General features: G+C 39.2%; 1 protein-coding gene across 21 annotated transcripts in view; it reads left to right on the top strand.

The window, feature by feature from the left end:
- LOC141476950 (transducin-like enhancer protein 4) overlaps positions 1 to 7,351 on the top strand; it is a 98,230-nt gene extending 90,879 nt beyond the window's left edge. For all 21 annotated transcript variants that reach the window (XM_074165885.1, XM_074165887.1, XM_074165886.1 and 18 more), the window contains 6 exons: positions 1,845 to 2,094; positions 3,177 to 3,424; positions 4,326 to 4,473; positions 5,071 to 5,221; positions 5,545 to 5,621; positions 7,244 to 7,351. In XM_074165885.1, the coding sequence (XP_074021986.1) occupies positions 1,845 to 2,094; positions 3,177 to 3,424; positions 4,326 to 4,473; positions 5,071 to 5,221; positions 5,545 to 5,621; positions 7,244 to 7,351 (982 nt within the window). The remainder of the gene's footprint in view (positions 1 to 1,844; positions 2,095 to 3,176; positions 3,425 to 4,325; positions 4,474 to 5,070; positions 5,222 to 5,544; positions 5,622 to 7,243) is intronic.
- Positions 7,352 to 20,961: the final 13,610 nt, after the last annotated feature.

Raw genomic sequence — 20,961 nt, forward strand, 5'->3', positions numbered from 1 at the left:
GTGGTGAAGTACTGGAACAGGTTGCCCAGGGAAGTTGTGGATGCCCCATCCCTGGAAGTGTTTAAGGCCGGGCTGGATGGGCCTTTGAGCAACCTGCTCTAGTGGGAGGTGTCCCTGCCCATGGCAGGGGGGTTGGAACCTGATGATCTTTAAGGTCCCTTCCAACTCTAACCATTCTATGATTCTGTGATTCTATATAAGTATCATGGCTCTGCAGAGAGTGACTGCATACAGAAATCAGAAAAGATGATAATGAAGATCCACTTGTTTTGTTAGAGATTTCAGGTGACCAGCAGCTGCTTTTTTCAGTACCTTACTGCACCAAACAGGAATTAGGGAGATAACGAGGAGGATATTTCAGATTTCTGCAGTGATAATCAAACTCTAATTCTACTTATATAGGCAGTTTGCTGCTTCTGACAACCACAGAAATCTGTCCTACCTTTCCTGAATGTGTTTAATGTCAAAAAATATAGAATGATGATATGATCTGTCACTCAGATCTGCCAGAACAAGAAACAGAGCTCAGGATGGGAAGAGTATATAAAGCTCTGGGAATAGGGCAAAAAGGTGAAAATGCAGTTGCATTTTGTCCCACTAAAAATTATTGTTCTAGTGTTAATGCACTATGAATCTTAAATAACAAATTCAATAGTTGAATTCTGAAGACTGCCTTCTTCAGTGACTTTGAAGCAACAATTAAGGAAGTGATCTTCCTAAGTATTCTCATTAAATGACTTTTCCTATGATCTTTTCTCATCCCACCACTGTGACAATGGATTTTTTTATCACTTTTATGATGATTTTTTTAGGTCTAAGGAAATTAAAGCCTTCCGTTAAGCATATCTTGGTCTGTGTAGGTGAATCCTCTTATAAAGTTTGTGCTCTTGTAATAGATGTGATATGTCAGGTAGCATCTCAGAACAAGACAATTTCACAACCTAACTGTTCTCCCTGGGAAATATTTTGAGATGAAGCTGTTGATAGGTTATTCACAAGTGGCATAACTGGCAGTCACACAACACATTCTTTCTCAGTGAGAGCCCTGATTCTGGCAAGAGAAATTGGGATTTGTATTTGTTGTGTCAGGTCCACACAAAAAAAAAAAAAAACCCAAGGAGGTGGGGGAATAAAAAAAGAAATGAAAAAAAAAAAAAAAAAAAAAGAAAAGAAAAAGACAGCAAGTCCAAACGAAGTAAAAAAAGTTTCAGGGCATTTTTGCTGGTCTGTCATGTCAGATGTCAGCAACTGTGCCTTGAGGACTTAACTCCTTCACAGTGGAGGTTTCACTGCACCCTTAGATACAGTGGTGGGCAGTTTCACTCAAGGGTCATGGGACCTGTGGTGCAGACAGGACAGCGTGGCAGCAGTCCAGCTGAAGTTTGCACATGAAAGTCAGTAAGGGAACAACCAAATGCCCCCTGGCAGTTAGCTACCTGCCATGCTCTGCAGGAGCCAGCCAGCTATTTCTGTCTTCCAGGAGGCCCTGACCCGACCTGCCTTCCCTTCTCTGCATGTGGTGGTGTCCCCGTGCCCCAAGTTTAAGAGTAGTGTTGTGTATCCTCACTCATGCCAGAAATCATAATTGCATGAGCTGTAAAAGCTCGTTTGATTGGTAGATGATGCTTGACTTTCCACATTAAGAGTAGTGAAGTTTATGCTTAGAGTGCCATGCTATAAATAAATAAATAATTTCTGCTTCACATGATTAAAAAGATTGCAAAAGGAGCTGAGTGCACAATATGAGTGCCTGCCTTGGAAACATACCTTTAATTCTGTTTTCCTACATAGGCTTGAAGAAAAACTTCATAAATCACCCCCCGATCTTTTTCTTCCCCCCTCAGAGCGTACTCATTTCATGTAAGTGCAGATGGCCAGATGCAGCCGGTTCCTTTCCCTCCTGATGCCCTCATCGGTCCAGGAATCCCCCGCCATGCCCGTCAGATCAACACTCTGAACCACGGGGAGGTTGTGTGTGCAGTTACCATCAGCAACCCTACGAGACATGTGTACACGGGTGGGAAGGGGTGCGTCAAAGTTTGGGACATCAGCCACCCTGGGAACAAGAGCCCTGTCTCTCAGCTGGACTGCCTGGTGAGTGAACAGCAGCATACAACAGTGGAATAAGATAGCAGGTTGTGTTAAGATTGAAATGATACCTTTAAGGTACAAAAAACTAGTGGCTATTTGGGTGCTGTCGTTGGTGTCAAAGCTCGATACTTCATTTATAATTTTGTTGTTTCTTTTAGAACTGAGTTTGAAGTATGTTCCTTGTCATACTTGTGGTTTTTTCCCCCCAATGAATGAAAACATCTTTAATATCTTAAAATTGTATTGGTAGGGAGAAAGATCAAAGACAGCACAGCAAATATTGTTTATAAACTTTGACATTTGTTGGCAATCTTAAAGCTTGATATCCTATCATGCTAAAAATTGCTGTCTTGCTGCTGTGTTCTCTGAGAGTATTTGAAGATTGTGTCACATATTTTGTGTCTGCCTATGTGTGTGAATGCATTGCCCTGTCTTAATGTGACAATTAAAAATATCCTTGAGTGTTATTCACAAATTATTTGAATGTGATAACAAGATGAACCATTGTTAGCAGCTTTTCTCATGTCATTTACCAGTTCTTGGTAAGATGTTGCTTGTTACAGAGGCAGTAAAATGAGATCTGTGCAGCACATGTAGACATATAATGAATTGCTACACAAGTTGCTACACAAATGAAGAAGATTGCCCAAATATTTTCCTCTGACATCTCCTAGATGGTGGCAGCAAGTCTCACTGGAACAGGGGGGTGGGAAGTGTGCAGGGAATTTGGTACTCCCCCATGCCGAGAGGTTAATGTGCTGAAATAAACAGAGTATGAAAATGTAACTTTCTACCCAAGCTGTCGAATACAGCTATCTTGAATTGTTTTGGGCTGGGCTCAGGTCTTTGCATTTTGATGCTAATTAAGATTAAATATCTCTCACTACCAAATTTTGTAGATCAAGTTTAAGTACTTCCCTAATGTCATGTAATTTTCTGGCATTAATACACTTTATCATTGTCATAAGTATAAATGGCTCATTAAAACCAGGAGGGAATACAATACTTTTATGGATTTCTGCTCTCATGTTAATGCTGTTTTCCTTTCCTCATGAGTAATCTCTTGATGGCTTCTGTCTCCACAGAACAGAGATAACTACATCCGTTCCTGCAGATTGCTCCCTGACGGCCGCACCCTGATTGTTGGTGGGGAAGCCAGCACGTTATCCATTTGGGACCTGGCAGCTCCAACTCCTCGCATCAAAGCAGAGCTGACATCTTCTGCTCCGGCTTGCTATGCCCTCGCTATCAGCCCTGATTCCAAGGTCTGCTTCTCTTGCTGTAGCGATGGGAATATTGCAGTGTGGGATCTGCATAACCAGACTTTAGTAAGGTAGGTCGACAGAACTGGATCTTTGGGTTGTGAAGAGTTAATTAGACACGGCTCTTATGTGCCTTTCTGTGTACGTATGCTGTTTTCTTCATGGTGCCTGCATAGCTGCTTCCAGTATTTCATTGCAAGGCAATAGCCATGGTAATACCTTGACAAAAGTCTATATATTTGTTTATAGTTTTAGAGTGTTTCATAAGTCCAGGCCTGTTGAGCAGCCCATAACTATAATTTCCTAAGATCAGCTGGTGTTGACGCTGATGTAGGTTCTTTTGAACAGATGGTTTTCTTTGTGTCCCTGCAATACTCTGTGGTCACACTCCAATCTCTTTAATTGGTGCTCCGTCAGATACGTCTTGGGTACAGAAGTGTGTAAATTACTGCATTGCAAACTTAGCATTTTAGGAGTATGGGCTGTTGCTCAACACTGATGTACAATAAGCTAGGAACCAGTCATACAGAGCTGCTCTGCTCACTGCACTGTGTGTTGTGATATGTAATATATCGGTATTGCGATGAACAGCAGGCTTTTACTCCGTGATGTTCCCATTTAGAAAGCTCTTTTTTTCCCAGCTTTGTTGGTGACATGCAGATTCTTCTTAAAATAAGTGAATTCTGATGATCGTGCTACATTCCTTTATGGGAAGTGGGGTATTTTCAGTCAAACAGTGGGTATCACACAGTCAGCAGCAAAGATCCCCAGAGCATCTGACTCTTAAAGTGTGCTTTTTGAAGTCAAATTAGCGCTTAGCTGTCTGGCCTGATTGCTTCATCAATTCATCATAAAACTTACATGGTTGGCTGCGTGTCAGGTACCGAAAGAAAAAGGAGGCATTTTGTATACATGCTGAGAACCAACTCTTTCCAGTGTGAAAATGTGCGTATCTTCCTTCAATATTTTCAGGCAATTTCAGGGCCACACGGATGGAGCGAGCTGTATTGACATTTCTAATGATGGCACCAAACTATGGACGGGAGGCCTGGACAATACAGTCAGGTCCTGGGATCTCAGAGAAGGGAGACAGTTACAGCAACATGACTTCACATCGCAGGTTCAATCTCAGAAGCTTTGGCGTGTTAAGAAAAATCTGTCATGGTTTTCTAAAACAAGCACTTCTGGTTTTTGGTTTTATTTTAAAGCAAAAAAAAAAGCAGACTCAAAGAGAACTCCAAAGAATTTTTCACTTAGTCTCACACCTTTTTTTTTTTTTTTTTTTTTTGATGTGGCAGCTAAACATCTTTCTGGATTATGACTATTTGACAGATTAGTACTTCTCCCGTGAGAGTAGTGGAGAATCCTTTTTTATAAAAGAATTGCCAGATTAAAGTGCTCCTGTGTGCAATCTGTTCCTGGTTCTGTAGATTCTTGTTCAAAAATATTTTACGAAAATATTTTTAAATGCTGTCAGATAAGCTAGGACATTAACTTTTATAGCTTGATTCATTGCTTTGCTATTACAGTTTTAATTGAGCTTTGTTTACATGAACTAATTTATCTTGATTACTATAGTAATTGGATTATCATGTTTTTAAAACTGTAGTAGACCAAAATGTGTTTTTGCATAGTGTTAATAGTGTGGCAAGAGTAGGTTTTGAATATCTCAAGCTCATTCCTTTCCTGTTTGAGGCATGTGCTGTGTTAATTCCAGATCTTCTCACTGGGCTATTGTCCAACTGGTGAGTGGTTGGCAGTAGGAATGGAGAACAGTAATGTCGAGGTGCTGCATGTTACTAAGCCGGACAAGTATCAGCTGCATCTTCATGAGAGCTGTGTGTTGTCACTCAAATTTGCTCACTGTGGTAAGCAAATCTTTCTATGCCAGTCTTTTCCCTCCTGAGAAATTCCTTCAAGATTACCCTTAAATGAAAATAGGGGAATAGTTAAAAATTTGATGTTAAATTTAATTATTAAAATTATTTTAAAAATTCTGTATGACTACTTTTTTCTGTGAACTGCTTATGTTGTGATTGAACATCGTAGTGCAACCAGATGAAAATGTGGCTGTTCTTTGGGTGTGTTTTCCATTAATGTGTGAATGCATTGGTTTTATGATCAATCTGTTTCTTGGGGTGCATTCCTTGAAGACAAAATACAACAATAACACTTAAACAATCTGTTGCAGGCAAATGGTTTGTAAGCACTGGAAAAGATAATCTTCTTAACGCCTGGAGAACACCTTATGGAGCCAGTATATTCCAGGTAATAATCTCCTAAAATATATTTTCCACATACATTACAGTGTAGTAGAACTGCACATCTCAGGATCTGTCATTAGCTTAAAGAGTTTTTAAATGAAAATTCTTGGCTAATTACTATGTTCCTTTAAAACTTTGTCTGTAATTAAAGAGAGATGTGCTTTTGTCCTTTTCTAACATTTGGGTAATTTAGCTCTTACAATAAAGTAGCCCTTTAATCCAAAATTGTTTTTAATACCCTTCTTTCTCACCACCTTGTGCGTCTGGCTGTAGTACAGTACCCAGGTTGTGATGTTAGGTGAGTATTCACTGAAGGTCAAAAATGTAGCTAAAACAGTGAAAGTCATACTCAACAGGTGTATTTTTGTTGGATAAGATGCGTAAAGTTGGTGGATGGACAGGCAGACTCCTGAGTTGAAGACTGTAACCTTACGGAGGAGCTCTGTGGAGTGCAACTGGAAGTTGTAACCTTTGTAGAGTCTTTAATGCCTCTGTGCCCAATGTTAATGGCACTTCAGGGCCATTAAAAGCAAGTGTGATTTTTGGCATGTCCTTCTCTTCAAGTACCTCTAGACTGCAAATTTTTTGAGAATTAAGTGGTATCCCAGTTTAAATGGTCAGGTCTCACCCATACTGATACCTGCCGTGTCTCTGCCTTTGAGGACAGCACAGTTTGCCTTGACATGAGAAAGCTGAGGTCTGAGTTTTCTTAGTGGAGGCTAATCAGCTCTGGAACCACCTCCCACAGAGAGCCCAGATTGTCCTCACAAGAACACATCGTCCTTTAAAGTGATGTTAAAACCCCAGAGCAGCTTTCTTAATGAGGGGTAGAGAAAGAAACTTCCTGCACAGTGCAGCAGAGTTTCTTGGCAAAACCCCAGCATGATTGGGAAGTGTTTAGCTCTTGCAGAGACAGAAAAGAATGTGGATATATGTAAAGAAAACATGCACTAAAACAGCAAGTGGAATGTGACAATACACATCATCTCAGAAAAGGCAGAAAAGCTGGGAGAGACAGAGCTACTGCATCCTGGTGTATCCTGTCTCCCGTTCACCTGCTGTACACTGTTGCACATCATATAGCACCACTGTGTCTTTTCATATGTGCATCCTCCCTGATACTAGAAATTCCTTTGTGCAAGACTTCTGTGTTGAGGAAGCGGTAGGAGAAGATGCAGTTACTTCTGTGGATGCTCTTTGTTTCATACCTGTGCGTGGGTAGGGCTTTTGTAGTGCTTCTCCATATGGATTTCTGGCTTACACAAAAAAAAGAAGGGAAGAAGGTGACTTTTTACACATTTTTATGCGAAAGCTAACATATAAAATATCAATAAATGCTCATTGCTCGTAAAGTGTACAGAAAGGACTGCTTTTTGTTTGATTGATGGATTGTCTGTAGGTTTGTAACATTCACTTTCCGCTACTGTTTTTATTGCTGTAGAACTTTAGGTAGAACAAGTTTGGAGAAAGTCTTGTAGCAAAAGCTGCCACTACAGTACTGTTATTTAAATGAGCTTTTGGTGTAAACTCTTCCAATTCATCTTCAAGCCCTTCTGGACTGAAGGATTGGAAAGACATAATTTTCTTTCTTCCTTTTTTTTTTTTTTTTTTTTCCCTTTCTCGTAGTCCAAAGAATCCTCATCTGTGCTTAGCTGTGATATCTCTGTGGATGACAAATACATTGTCACTGGCTCTGGGGACAAGAAAGCTACAGTCTATGAAGTTATTTATTAGAGACAAATCCGAATGCAGACAGAACTCCTTCTCCTAGCACTTTGCTGTATATTCCTTTTTTTTTTTTTTCTTTCTAAACTGAGAACTTAAATGCTCATCACAGTCGTGGAATTTATTTTTACCTTCTTTACTTGCTATTGATTTGTGAATGCTCATTAAGAACCTGTGATACCAAATTGTCAGATACCTACTTGGAAGAAGATGGAATAACCATACTTAACAGTGAACTTGGCTCTTTAATTATGTATTATAGCTGTAATGTATTTATTTTGTTTAAAGAAGGCTTTCTAACAATGAACTGACTAAATAAAGCTGTCTGGCCCGGCTTTAGTTTAAAATGTGCATTGTATACTTTGTGTTTTTGCAGGTGGATAAATTGGGGATCTTGGAGAAGGATGTTCAGGAGATAATTAAAGTTACACTAAATAGACTTGTAGTTTCTATTTAAAAAAATAAACTTTGTTATATTTTTTAGTCCTGTTCTTGGATGAGACCTCTAAGTGTTATTACAGTATAATTATTTGGTGGGAAGATGCTGTATCTTAACTATTTTAGACAGTCTTGGAAAATTAGGAAATTGCAAACTGTAGCCAGTAAACTACATGCCTGTGATGAATGGCAAATTCAGTTCACATCTAAATTAAATTCACTTTAAGTAAGAATGTGCTAATTTATATATTTGCAATGTTAATATAGCATCTTGTGTACAGATTTGTTCTCAATGCTTTTCTGTTGATAAACATAAAGCATTTTGGTGTCAAGCTAGGTTTTTTAATATAAACACCTCTCTTTGTTATATTGTAGAGAGTACAATAAGTTGCCTCAAAGAATCACCTTTGTTACTTCTGGAAACTTTTACAATGTTTCCTTGAAAATGGGGATATGTGTCTTTGGGCAATTTTTCAATTACAAGAGATTATGAAAAATATTTGATATGTTCTTTGGAAACTGCACTGAAATAAGAATGGATGCCTACCAATATACAAACTACAAAAGCAATGACCTCTGAGGTAGGATTTACAAGAGTACTCATTCCGACATACAAAAAGGAATGGATTCTCACTGGGATAAGGACTTGCTTTGTTCGCCAGCAGTTCAATCCAAGTCTTGATTGGATGTCCCTAAAACGGACGCAGACTGAGCCATTGTGCCAGAGACAACGTGTTATCTTTTTATGTTGTTGTTGTTGCTGTTAAACTATGATCTGTGACTTTTTTTTGAATGCTTTAAAAAAAATCTTTAAGTCTGTGGATCTGCTGATGTACAGTGCCTTTGCTGCTATGGATCAAAATCAAAAGACCCGTGTAGATAAATCTTATTGTATAAGTAGAAAATTACTTAATTTCATACTAGAAATGGATTGATGCTGCAAGTTAAAATGGACTGTTCATTGAAGTTCCAAATGTGGTAGCAAAAAATGGTGTCTTAAGTGCTTAGTGTTTGATGTCATTAACAGTTTCGTAATACTCTACATTGTAGAAAGATTTTGATACTAAACTGTGTCATTGTACATAGTTCTAATGCATTGTATTGACCACCAGTACTTCTATAATGGTAGATTATTGTTTGTGCATTCAGACTTTTAAGCATTAAACATAAGTAACTTCTAAGATGAATTTTTCTATTTTTTTTTTTCCTTCCCCCCGATTCTTTTTGGATGTGATAGTCTTGGTTATGTGTGCTGAATGCTGTCTGTAGCGACAACAGGCATTCAATCGCAGAGCATGCCACTGCAGATACTTTGTGGTTTTGTTACTCAGAGGCAGTGTAGAATTTCACAAAATTTCTCCAAGCTAGCAAAATCAATGTATTTATAGTTTCCCAAGTTACCTGACTGCAATGATTCTGAGCTCTTGGAGGCAGCAGCCACAAGGCTTTGCCGTCTCCCGTTTGTGTAGTTTCTGGTCTAATACAAATCTTTACGTTATCCGATACCTGGGAGGGAGTGAATCTATGGGATGATTCTATGCCTGCTGAAGCATGCGGAGCTCAGCAGGACATGGGGAGTGGTGTCACACTGCAGCATCACACCTGGGTTTCCCCATCCAGAGCTAAAAACTGTTCATGCCCATGGAAAGGCTTCTCTAAACAACAGTTGGGTTTAGATCAAGAATTTAACCCAGCTTCCATAGAGTTAAGACACAGGTTAAAGTGAACTAGAGGAAATTAATTTACATGCTATTGGGGGAGGTGGGAAGGGAAGGGTGGGAGGAATTGTGCTATTCATAGCAGGAGAAATGGAAATGGAAAAAATCCAAGAGCAAATTGGAATTAAATCTTTCTCGGGTAACCCATTTCTGAAAAGCAACATTGTGCATGTTGGAAATTTCCAGGCATGGGAGCCTGTTCTGCTGTGGTTTGACTAGCGGTACATGAATCCAGGCTGAGAAATTTGTTGGTTTTTTTGAAATGACAATACAAGACTTAAGCTGATGAAGTCATTTACCTGTACTGTGAGTGACTGAGTAATAGTTGTTGATGGAGGAGAGCGTAGAGGCAAGTTTCTCTCACAGCTATCAGTTTCCTTAGCGTTAACGGTGAAGAGTTTTCCAGATGCCCCTCAGAATAATCTTAAGTTTTCACTTGTATTGAGGTTCTGTGCTACTTAGTACAATAACGCTTCATAAAGGTAAACATGATACAGATGCTTTCTCTTAATTGTTACTCTTGTCTGAAGAGATATAATTTACCTGTTATTATATTGGAGACAGCTTTTATTTTCAAAGGCATTCAAAAATTTAAAAGGCTAGGGTGTACTGCGTTTGCTAACAAAAGAGGAACCACCTACTTAATGTTTGCAGAGGATGTTATATTTTTATGTAGTACTTCAGGCATAAGAGATTACTTAAACCCCCTAAGATAAAGCCTTCTTTTAAAAAGAATAAAACATTGCATACTCCTGAATTTGTACCAGAGCTAGTTTTGACAGCAAAGTAATATACTTTTAAAGCAGCCTGCCATATATCTGTTTATTAGTGTTTGTATTGATGGCTTGTAAACAGTCTAGGAATTAAATGCGTTAATCCAGGATTACTGTAGTTAAATATGTAATCATCCTACTTTTTTTCCCCTTCAGGGTTCAGAGCAAGTGAAAGAAGTTACAGAACTACTTTCTGTTTTTCAGTTAAGCATACATAGGGTCACCTTCCTTTTTTATTCTTCAGTACCACTGCAGAGCACAACTTTGTGCAAAATGTTTTGTTGCAGGTGTTTTTTGTGCCACAAACATGTGGCCAGCATACTCCGTATTCAAGGTACAGCCACTGCTTTCTCTGTATTTTTCTTCTCCTCTCAAATGTAGTTTAGTGCAACGATACATTAGAAAAGCCATTTCTTTCTAATCTTTGTATCCTTTTTGACTGGCCAGTATAGACATGTTTAAGAGGAGCACTTTCCATCAAAATAGTATTTTCTAAAAATATGCAATTTAAAATTGTATTTCTCCTGCTTGTTCTTAGCTGAAAGTGATTTTTCTCTCTTACTTCTTTTTACTCAGTTACATAAAAAAAAAAAAATATATATTTTACAGGCTGTGATTTTCCTGTATGAGAGATTTTTAATTCTGCAGTGGAATAGTTCAAATTAGATTTCGTGCTTGTTTTTACTCTGGCACTTGAAACATATAGGAAATTCATTCTTCCTGAAATGTTGATAGGTGTGTAGGAGAAACAGGGAGGTATCTGTGCAGGTCTACATATGTCTGGAGTATCTTCTACAGAAACAAAGGTCATATCCTGTGCACAAATGAGCTCATCTGGGCTGAAGACAGCAATGACTTACACGACTGAAAATCTAGCTCACTACTGTAGGAATAGAGGAGACCCAGTCAACCCATTTGGCCTGGGTTTTTTTGGTCCTTTGAGCCTCTTCTACTAGCATGTTTATTTGTGGTCATCCCTACTGAAATCTGATGTGACTTACTTCTACTCAAGGATTTATGCTCTGAAAGAGTGAAAAGCAAAAAAAAAAAAAAAATCATTAAATAAAATATGCTCAAGTTTTTGTATGTGCAGGAGTCAGGAAATTCAAAGCAGTAGCTGGGGCTGAAACTTTCTCATTGGCATGGAATATACTACATCTTTGTGGCACCAAATTAGCACTGAATACAACAATACAAAATATGCTTTAGAACATCAAGTATGGCTACTGAGAAAAGTGTCACTTTGCATTTTTCAGAGCAAATGCACTCTGAAGAGCTCAGCCAAAGAACTGCTCAAATGTGGGGTATGTGGGAGGAGTAGTTGCATTCAGTACCGAAGACCGTTTCTGATATTAACGTGTCGTAGTGACCACAGTGGTACTGAAGAGGGTTGGGCAGTATGGGCTTGCTGTGCAGCCAGCCAGTTCTGCCATGTATTTACATGAGAATCCCCTTCCCAGGCATAGCAGGAGATGAATTCTGGAGTAGTCTGCTGTAGAAGATCATCTCTGACAAGCTCTTAAATAATGCACCTGCCACGTCTGCTTTTGAACCGAGAGTTACTGAACATAACCCTTGAGATTTCACGTTTCTTCTGGTATTTGGAGTACAGTGTTTCCACCTCAGCAAGAAATTTTTATGTCAAAACCAATAAATGTTCATACTCTTACCAAATGATTTTCTGTCCTGGTTACAAGGAAACAGTATTATAGTATTTTTTTTTTTATTATTAAAAATGGTGTAGTCTGACATTTACAACATGTCCATAAACCTGCTGTCAAGTGCAAAGAAGCTCTTTTGGGGGGTCACTTTAACTCACATGGTTACATTCTAAAATGTTGTTGCAGAAATGCATTTTTTCTTGTTTTGGGGGCAATTACGATATTGTATGCGTGGCATACACATTAAGGGGGACTGTCTTCTAGTTACATCAGCATCTGTGGTTTGGACTTAGCCGATTGCCCCAGAATGTTAAAATGCATCTGAAGGGTAAAATCAGTAAGTACAAATATTTAAGGAATTTTTAAAAAAATCTGCTGTTCTACAGTAATTATATTGACCCAAACTGTCTTTTAATGTCATATCAAGGTAAGCATCTGTATTACACCTTCTTTTCATATTCAAATAGAAGAAGGGGTGGAGGAATTTAAAGCTAATCTTTACCTTTCAATCAAATCTGTTCTTTAAAAAAAAATACCCCAATGCTAGTGCTTGGGGGAGTAATTGTCTTGGTTTTATTGTCATTATTCTTGAATAATTTTATAACAAATGTGCTGTGGCACAATCCGCAGTAATTCTGTAAATTGAGATAGGTGATATGGCTGCTATTAAAGGGCAGGTTTTAGTGCTATTGAAAAATGAAAAAATGAGCATGACTTGATGGTCAAAGGTGTTACCTCATTTCCTGAGCAAAAGCAACGTGGATTTTTGGCAGTATATTTGAATGCATTCGCATGTCTGTCCAGTATGGCTTAGGGAAACTTTAAGGGGTTTCAACAAGTCTGTCTTGATTTTATTACTGTAATTTAGGATGTGTTTGATGCAAGAAATGGTGCGTAGGGATGAATCAGGTCCCAGGGCCGCAGGCAGGAGGTGCCATGCAGAATGGGCTGCTCCACTTCTGATTCCACACTCTGCTCTGCGCTGCCTGGCATGTAGTGAAATGATTTGCGTTAGCCCTGTGTAAAGTGTTTTTACGTTTCTCTGCATGAAAGGCTTTATCTAAAGGCTAGCTATCCGTTATTTAGAAAAATTTTCACAGCTGTACTGAAATACAGGGAGACATTTTCTGTTGGGGAAAGAACAAGGAGGATCTCTGGGGAATCAAGCATTGCAGCCCCTTATCAAGCACTGTAAATGCAAATGAGGCAGTTGCACCGCTGCATTGTAAACTTTCAGTCTTCTGCTGGAGTGGGGAGAAAAAAAATCCTGAAATACAAGGTATAAAGATAAGAGACTTCCTTGTGTTTCAGCCTGGCTTTAAGGCATTAGGTATGAAGTCCAATTTACCTTCATTTTAGAATAAACAAACATGAATACTCTTGTGATATTAATGATGGCGTGGCCGGCCATCTTACAAAAAATAGTGACACTGAAAGAATGAGGATAGTTACCAGGCTTTCTCCTCTTCAACACATGAAGCAATATTATACAAAAAAATCTGCTCATTTTATATATAATCTCCCAAGTGTGGACAGTCATGTTAGTATTTCAATGAAAATATTTTTTTCCAAAGCAAAATTAACGTCATTCTTCCACTTACATTTGCACACGTCTTTGCCTGATTAAAAAAAAAGTCCCACCTCTCTTGCAAATTAGCTTATTTCATTCAGGCTTTTAAGAAACAATCAGAATAGCTTCTCTACATCATAACAATTTTGGAGTTTTCTGGGATTGTGTGTGACTCCGCTGCTATTTTCTCACTCCTTCCTCCCCCACTGAGAACCTTCTTGAAGGTGGTGTTCAGCTCTCAAGAGATGCTGTTGCTTGTGGCTTGGTCTTGATCTCAGGGTTTGCGCAGAGAATGGGAATGGAAAGCATTCACAGGATTTGGCTGGCTGTAACAACTGCTGTGACAGCTGTTATAGACTCATTTATGCCTCTTTCTTCCTCTGAGCAGTCTTAAATAAAGAGATGCGTAGGAGCAGTCCTCTGTCTAGCTGACCCTGCTGCTTTACCAAGTTTCACAGGTGCTCATCAGCTGGAAATGATGGAGGAGGAGACGGAGCTGGGGGTCCAGCTGGGCTCAGCATGCCAGCAGGAGACAGCCATGAAAAAGACAAATGTGATCTGGGATGTGTCAGGAGAGGCATTTGCAGCAGAGATAGGGAAGTATTGCTGCCATTATACAAGGCACTGAAGAGACCTCACCTGGAATAGTGAGTACGGACCTGGTCACCCGTGTTCAAAAAACTTAATTGAAAATGGGACTGATAGGGAGAAGGGCCTACCGGGCAGGCTGGAAAATCAAGGGAATGGAGAATGTGTCATGTGAGAAGAGCCTACGTCCTTTTAATGTAGCAAAGTGGCAGACAGAGAGCAAATATAAATGCTTCAAATGTCTATTCATCAAGGGTGAAATGGCATTACAACTGAAAGATAATGCTAGCACAAAAAAACAAGTGAGGAAAAAACAGTGGAGCCTGGAACTGAAGAGGCTCCTGTTAGAGCAGGGAGGCCCTGAAGTGGGTTTCCAATCCGGAGACCACCGAGAAAAAGCAGACTGCCTTTAAGATGAAGTATGATAGATTTATGAAGAGGTCCATGTGACAGAAGGGCATCGATGTCCATAGCCCATAGGTCTCTTCCAGTCCTTCCTATGTGCTTGACCTGCATATACAAAGGATGTATAATGGTAATGGAATGAAGGAATGTTTGTTTTGAAAAAAAGTTTGGTGTGAGGGAGGGAGAGGGGGAAGGTGCATGAAGAGAGTGGGAGAAAATGGCTGTCAAACGGAAAATGCTTATTTGGATTGTTTCTCTGCAGCTGAAAAGTGAGCAGTTCTGCCTAGGTCTATTTATTATGACATTGCTTATCTAAAAACAATAGTTAAAAAGAAAACTGCACATTTTTCAAGCTCTAATGCAGCATGTTCCAGCCTACTTAGACGTGCTGGGTTTGTACTCCATCAGCCCAGGCAGGTGATCTGTTTTCTTTTATAGGTCGAAGCACTTGGATTTTTTTGAGCTTGGAGATATGGTGGAGGCTTCTCCTCCACGTCTATCACAGGTCATATCCGTAGCACTTAGGTTCAGTGGAGTATCCCAGACTGCAGCTATGCAGACTGATAGCTGTAAGCTGCTCTGAATAACAGCAAGGGAAGAGAGGAAAGGTGATTTTGGCTGCACAGGAGGGAGGCAAGATGATTACAGTTTGGCTTAGTCAGTTGTACTGGCGGCTACTGTGCAGTGCTGTGAGAGATGTGGCTTGAGGAAGAGGATTGCTGGGGATCCCTTTGCTTACCGTGTCAAGAAGAGTAGGGGAAAATGGTATTAAAAGCCAAATAGTTCCATGTGAAACACAGATAGCCTTCTCACATCAGGCTAAGTTGTACCAGCCTGGTAAAATTTACCAGCATCTTCTAGATCAGGCATTTCTTTTCTTAATGCCTAGCAAAAGGAAAAATTCTGATCCTGTCAAAAGTATTTGTTCATATGCAGGCTGGAATATGAACATGCATGTACAGGCTTGATGGATCACGAGAGTTGTTTCGTATCAGCTAACTTTTCTTTTTTTCTCCCCCCTCCCCTCTCCCCATACCCCCTTTTTTTTTCTCCTTTTCAAACATAGTATTTTCTGAAGCTGATCATCACTCCACCAAAGAAATCTTTGTTGGGGATCCTGCATAGCTTTTCAAAGAACTTGTTTAATGTACAAATAGTAACAACACAAGAAAATTCTGAACTGAGTTTTACGTGGCCTCACACCAGTTTTAGGTATATATTAAAAAAAAGGAGTCTGATGCAGTTGATGCAGTTGAAGTTAGGTACCTGGAATGGTACTCAACTGGAATGCAGCAGGTCAATAAGGGAACACCCAGAAGAAATGAGACAAATGGATGGCTGAATTTTCTTATGCAGAAAATAGTCATGAGGCTGACTGTAACTGCCATTTAAAAAAAAAGCCACAACAACCAACAAATCAAAAGACAAGAACTGTTTTCCTGCACCTTGAATGTACATAAGAGAGCACAGGCACCTGTGCTTGGTCACTCCTGTGTAACTTTTCATCACTCTGTTGCAAAGGCTTATGAGAGGAGACTGCTGAATACTTTTCTGGGGACCCAAAAGGATAACTGCTAGCTATATGGTCACTCCTGTTGTTACTCCTGACATCATTTACAGCAGTTTTCCCTTAGGGAATCACCTACAATAGCTACTGACATTTATATAGCACCTTTGTCCAGTGCACTTGACAAACCACAGCACAGTCCAGGGAAAAATTTATTGCTGAATTCCAGCCATTGCTGGGCTGATGGGAGGCAGCTACTTATCAGAGGAAGCATACGGACTAAGGGATAAGTAACTCCATATTATTTTGATAATACAGAATAGTTACTTCTTGTTGTAAGTAGGGATGTGTTCTGTGATGCACTTGGTCATGTGAGCAGGTTTTGATAATTCTTTGTGATTGTCATCCGTTTCCCAATCCAGTTGTTCACATGTGGCAGGAAGATTTCTTGAGAAGGAAGGATGCAAAATGATCATGGAACATTTACGTTTCTCTTCCTATCTTTCACTGAAAGCTTCACCCACCTTCGTGGCACTGAAATACTTGAGATTTAAGGAGCATACCATCAGTCTTTTCTGCCTGGCAGTCCTAGCTGTCTGGGTACAGAGGGACTCTGACTTCAGGGGCATACCATGTGGCTTTCACCCTCACATGATCTGGTGATCTCTCCCTGCTGCATCTCACTTGCAGCTCTACGAGTTCCAGCCTTAGGGCATTCTCATGCCTGTGGTAATGGCATGAGAGGCAAGGAAGTCTGCCTTTGCCTGAAAATATGGCTTGGACTGATTGTAAAATGGGAACATTTTGAGTTCACAGAATCACAGAGTGGTTTGGGTTGGAAGAGACCTTAAAGATCATCTTGTTCCAACCCCCCTGCCTGTTCCTGCTTAGAGTATTGTAATTTGGCTCCATATTTTCTAGGGTTTGTTTATAGCTTAATTTTAATTGTGACTGTTACTTCTCATCACACCTTTCTCTGATATCGCAATGATTAGTTAATCCCAGGGGATGATCTTGTGGGGTTGTGATCTTGAGTTCTTACAAGGGCTTTTGCCTCAGCCATCGCCACCTCTGAGATATGCCCTTTTTCTGAGCTATAGTCTCAGTGAGTCTTCCAGGAAAGGGATTTTGTCTTTTATATCACTTCCTGATAATCTTTCTCTATTTAAAAAAAAAAAAAAGAAAAAAAAGTTTTATGTAGGCCCTTCAGCTTCTTGGGACAGCTTTCTATTGTGTCCAAACAAAGACTCTCAGTAGCTTGGCAATTTCTGGGTTTGCTGTACTTGCAGCTCAACAAAAAGTACAAATCTTTTCATTATTGTTTTTGCTTTTTGTAAGGACTGGCATAATTGAAAATCAGAGTGTAATGTTCCTTTAAGAATGTTACTCAATTTGTTCAAAAGGTATGAAGTTGGAGGTAAAGGAAAATATTCATTCATTCTGCCTTTTCCCCCACAGCTTCGTGTAGCCCTATCCCAGTGTTGGTTTGTGGCAACGTATTATTTATGGGAAAAAATGAGTTTGTGTTCCAGATTAAGTGTTTAAGGTACTCAGTCACAGTGTGCATGCTGCGTAGTCCTATTGACTAGTCCAACAGGATAGATGTTTGTCCTTCTATTATTGGTCTTTTGCTTAATTTTGCAACTTTTCCTTAATAAAGAAAAGGTTTTGTGTGCAAAGGAGACCAGCAAAGATGGTGAAAGTTCTAGAGGGCATGACTTAGGAGAAGTGGCTGAGGACCCTAGGTTTGTTCGCCTCGAAGAAGGGGAAACTGAGAGATGACCTCATTGCTGTCTACAACTTCTTCATGAGGGGGAACAGAGTAAAAGGTGCTGCTCTCTTCTCTGTTGTCTGAAGATAGGATGCAAGGGAATGGCTTAAAGCTCATCAGGGGAAGTTCAGATTGGATACTAGGAAAAGGTTTTTTATTGAGAGTGTGGTCAAGCCCTGGAACAAGCTACCCAGGGAAGTGGTTATGGCCCCAAAACTGTGGGTGTTCAAGAAGTTTTTGGACAACAATCTTAGATATGTGGTTTAACTTTTAGGTTGCCCTGTGTGGAGTCAGGAGTTGGACTTCATGATCCTCGTAGGTCCCTTCTGAGTTGGGATATTCTGTGATCCTCTAAGTTACAGCTAGTTGAAAACTTAAAAAAGAAAACATAAAGCCTCCAAACAAACTAAAAGTACCTCAAAAAAGTTTTATGCTTTTCCTTTGTGGAAAACCTCAGATAATTGATAGTAATTCACTTTTTAAATTGAGATTTTCATCTGGGACCTTTCTCATGACTCAAAGCTCAGTTTTTGGTGAAATAAGGAGCTCCCTTTCTGCATGTGGGCACCCTGGGCATGACCCTAGGTGAGGTGGGAGGCTCATGTTCAGTCCCCTGATCTGCTGAACTCAGCAAGAGCTTGTGTGTTGGCTGTCGTCAACATTGCAGGCTATTGACCCTAGCCATCAGATACATACCTGTGTGTCTCTGATTTTTTCCTATCTTGTTTCCTAGGTTGCAGCATCTTTGGATGTGGGGATTGCCTTGTTTTCTGTGTGTACAGTGCCTGGGCCTCTCTGAGATCTTGATGCTTTAGCAGAACATAAATCAAGTTGTGTCCTTGTTGCTACTGAACCTCTACACTGAACCATGGGCCAAAAGGTCCCTCTAAACTTATTGCAAATTTTTAGTCTGTTTTACAGTTGATTTTTATTCTAGACTTTCACATCAATTGGTTATGATGGGTCTGGGACTCTCTTTTGCTTTCTTGGGGTTTAGGAGACGTAATATCAGCTCCTACAATCCTATTCTGGCCAAGATAGAAGATCTTAAAAACATGTTTGTACTGCTTTCTCTTAGATTATGTATGACTACAACTGTCATTTCAGCTGGAGTACGGGATATTAGACTCCGATGTAAATCAAATTTCTTTTTTCTGTAATGGCTGCAACAGGTCAATCATACCACAGTGGCTCCTAATCAAATAATCTGATAATGTCCTTCATTTAAACTTAGGGAAAATTTGCTATGAAGCTACTTTAACTTAGCTTTTACATCTTATTGAAATATAGTTGATAAAAGTGCTTCTTTCTGAGACACTTTAATATATCTATGGATTAGAAGTGGGAAGTGTAACTATTATCTTTTACTTAGGGATTCATTTATAAACTACATAACATTATTTCTGTGCAAGATTATATAAAGAACAGAAACATATTTTAACATATCTGCTTCAGGAAATTTGAGGTAAAAAGAAGGATAGTGTGAAAACCTGACACGTCTATAGATATTCCAGAATCCAGAATGCTTTCACGTTGTGTCTCATTATGCAGAATCATGTATAAAATGAAGTACCTCCCTGAGGGATATCATAATGTCTGTCAGTTGGTGTTTGCTGCGCACTATAATGTTAATCTTGGAGGTACTAGTCTCTTAGGAGGACTTAATGTAAAAGGGAGGCTTCTGGTAGTTTCCCAGGCAGACCAGAAACTTAAAATATTAAGCTTACTCTGAGTGTCTAAACCTCCTTCTAATAAATAGATTATCACAACTGGAGTCTTGTTTCTCCTTTTCTGAACCCAGATTCTGGATGGGTGAACTCTGACAAAAGACTGCATTGTAGTTGAAAGCCTTCTCTAGACATTGTTATGTGAATAGAGGGCATAGCAAGTGTGTAACTGTGTCTCTTTTTTTTCTTTCAAGTGCGTCTTTGCTCATCAGTTATAAAAACAGGTGGTGGTAGTTATGGAAATCTGGTTGCTGTATGATATTTGGAGTCCTGTATATTTTCTGTTCTGTCAGTTAGGGTAAATGTGGCATTTTCTGTGAATGGAGATGGTTGAAGGTACTTGACGTGCTCTAGGAGCTGGAAGATGCTTTCATTAATTTACATGAGTATCTTTGTTTGCATTTCTATTCCAAGGCCTGCTTAATATGAAACTGATAAAAATATATTTGCTTTTATTACAGATATTGTTTATGTAAGGATTTGAGACAAAAATGGTGCCAGTGAGGTAAATATTGTGCAAAAGTTAAAGGAAACACTGAGATTTGCTAGAAACAGTGTTTTTCAAGGTCCCCTGCTACTAAAGAGTTTTAAACAGCCTTTTAGTAACCATAGGAAAATCCATGATTGTTTACATAAAAGCATTTCAAGCTCTTCCTCTGTTATAAATTATGTGTGGTGAGTAGGTACGTTAATGTTTGCAGTAAATCTTTTTATCATGGTAAGATAAAAGGAATATTTATAATTTCCTTAAAATGTATTTGGTTTTCAGTAGATAAAAGATTATGAAGTTATTCCTCTAAAGAGAACTATATTTCTTGCAGTTGTTAAACCACTATCAGCTGTATTAAATTGATTAGCCTATTTAAGTGTTTCACCTATCCAGTAGTCCCTTTGGTTGCATGCAGATAAACTACAAATGAATGACATGTATAAACCAAATATTTTCTCTTCAACAAAAAAAAATGCTGTCATTTTCATTAAGGATACACTATGTATAGCCTACAGTTTCCACTAGTTGTTATGGTTTTTTGATGGCTTATTTACGGCTGAATTCTTTTTTTTTTATGTAACTGAAAATTCACAAGGCCATATGAGCCATTATAATTCAAGATGTTAAGGTAAAATACTATTTTCTATAAGCATCTGTAAACTTTGATGGACATAGGTTTGACCTTGTGCAGGATGACCTATGAGTGGCCTAGGCATTAGCTCGAACATGTGCCTGATAGTCAAAGAATCTGATGCTCTTCTGTTCCAAGAAGTAGCAAAATCCCCAAAACATTGTCATCTCTTTTTAAAGATGCAATCAGTTTTAGCCTGCCTCCCTCTTCACTGCAGGCAATCTTATTTTTGCAAGCTGCTGCTGGGAATGGTATTTCTTCCTGGCAAGGAATGTTTTGTTCCACTTTGCTTTGCCTTATTTTCCACAGGACATCAGTTTTACTGAATAAAAAAAACCCT

This window comes from Numenius arquata, chromosome Z (assembly GCF_964106895.1).
Source record: "Numenius arquata chromosome Z, bNumArq3.hap1.1, whole genome shotgun sequence".
In the NCBI taxonomy this organism is placed as follows: Eukaryota; Metazoa; Chordata; class Aves; order Charadriiformes; family Scolopacidae; genus Numenius; species Numenius arquata.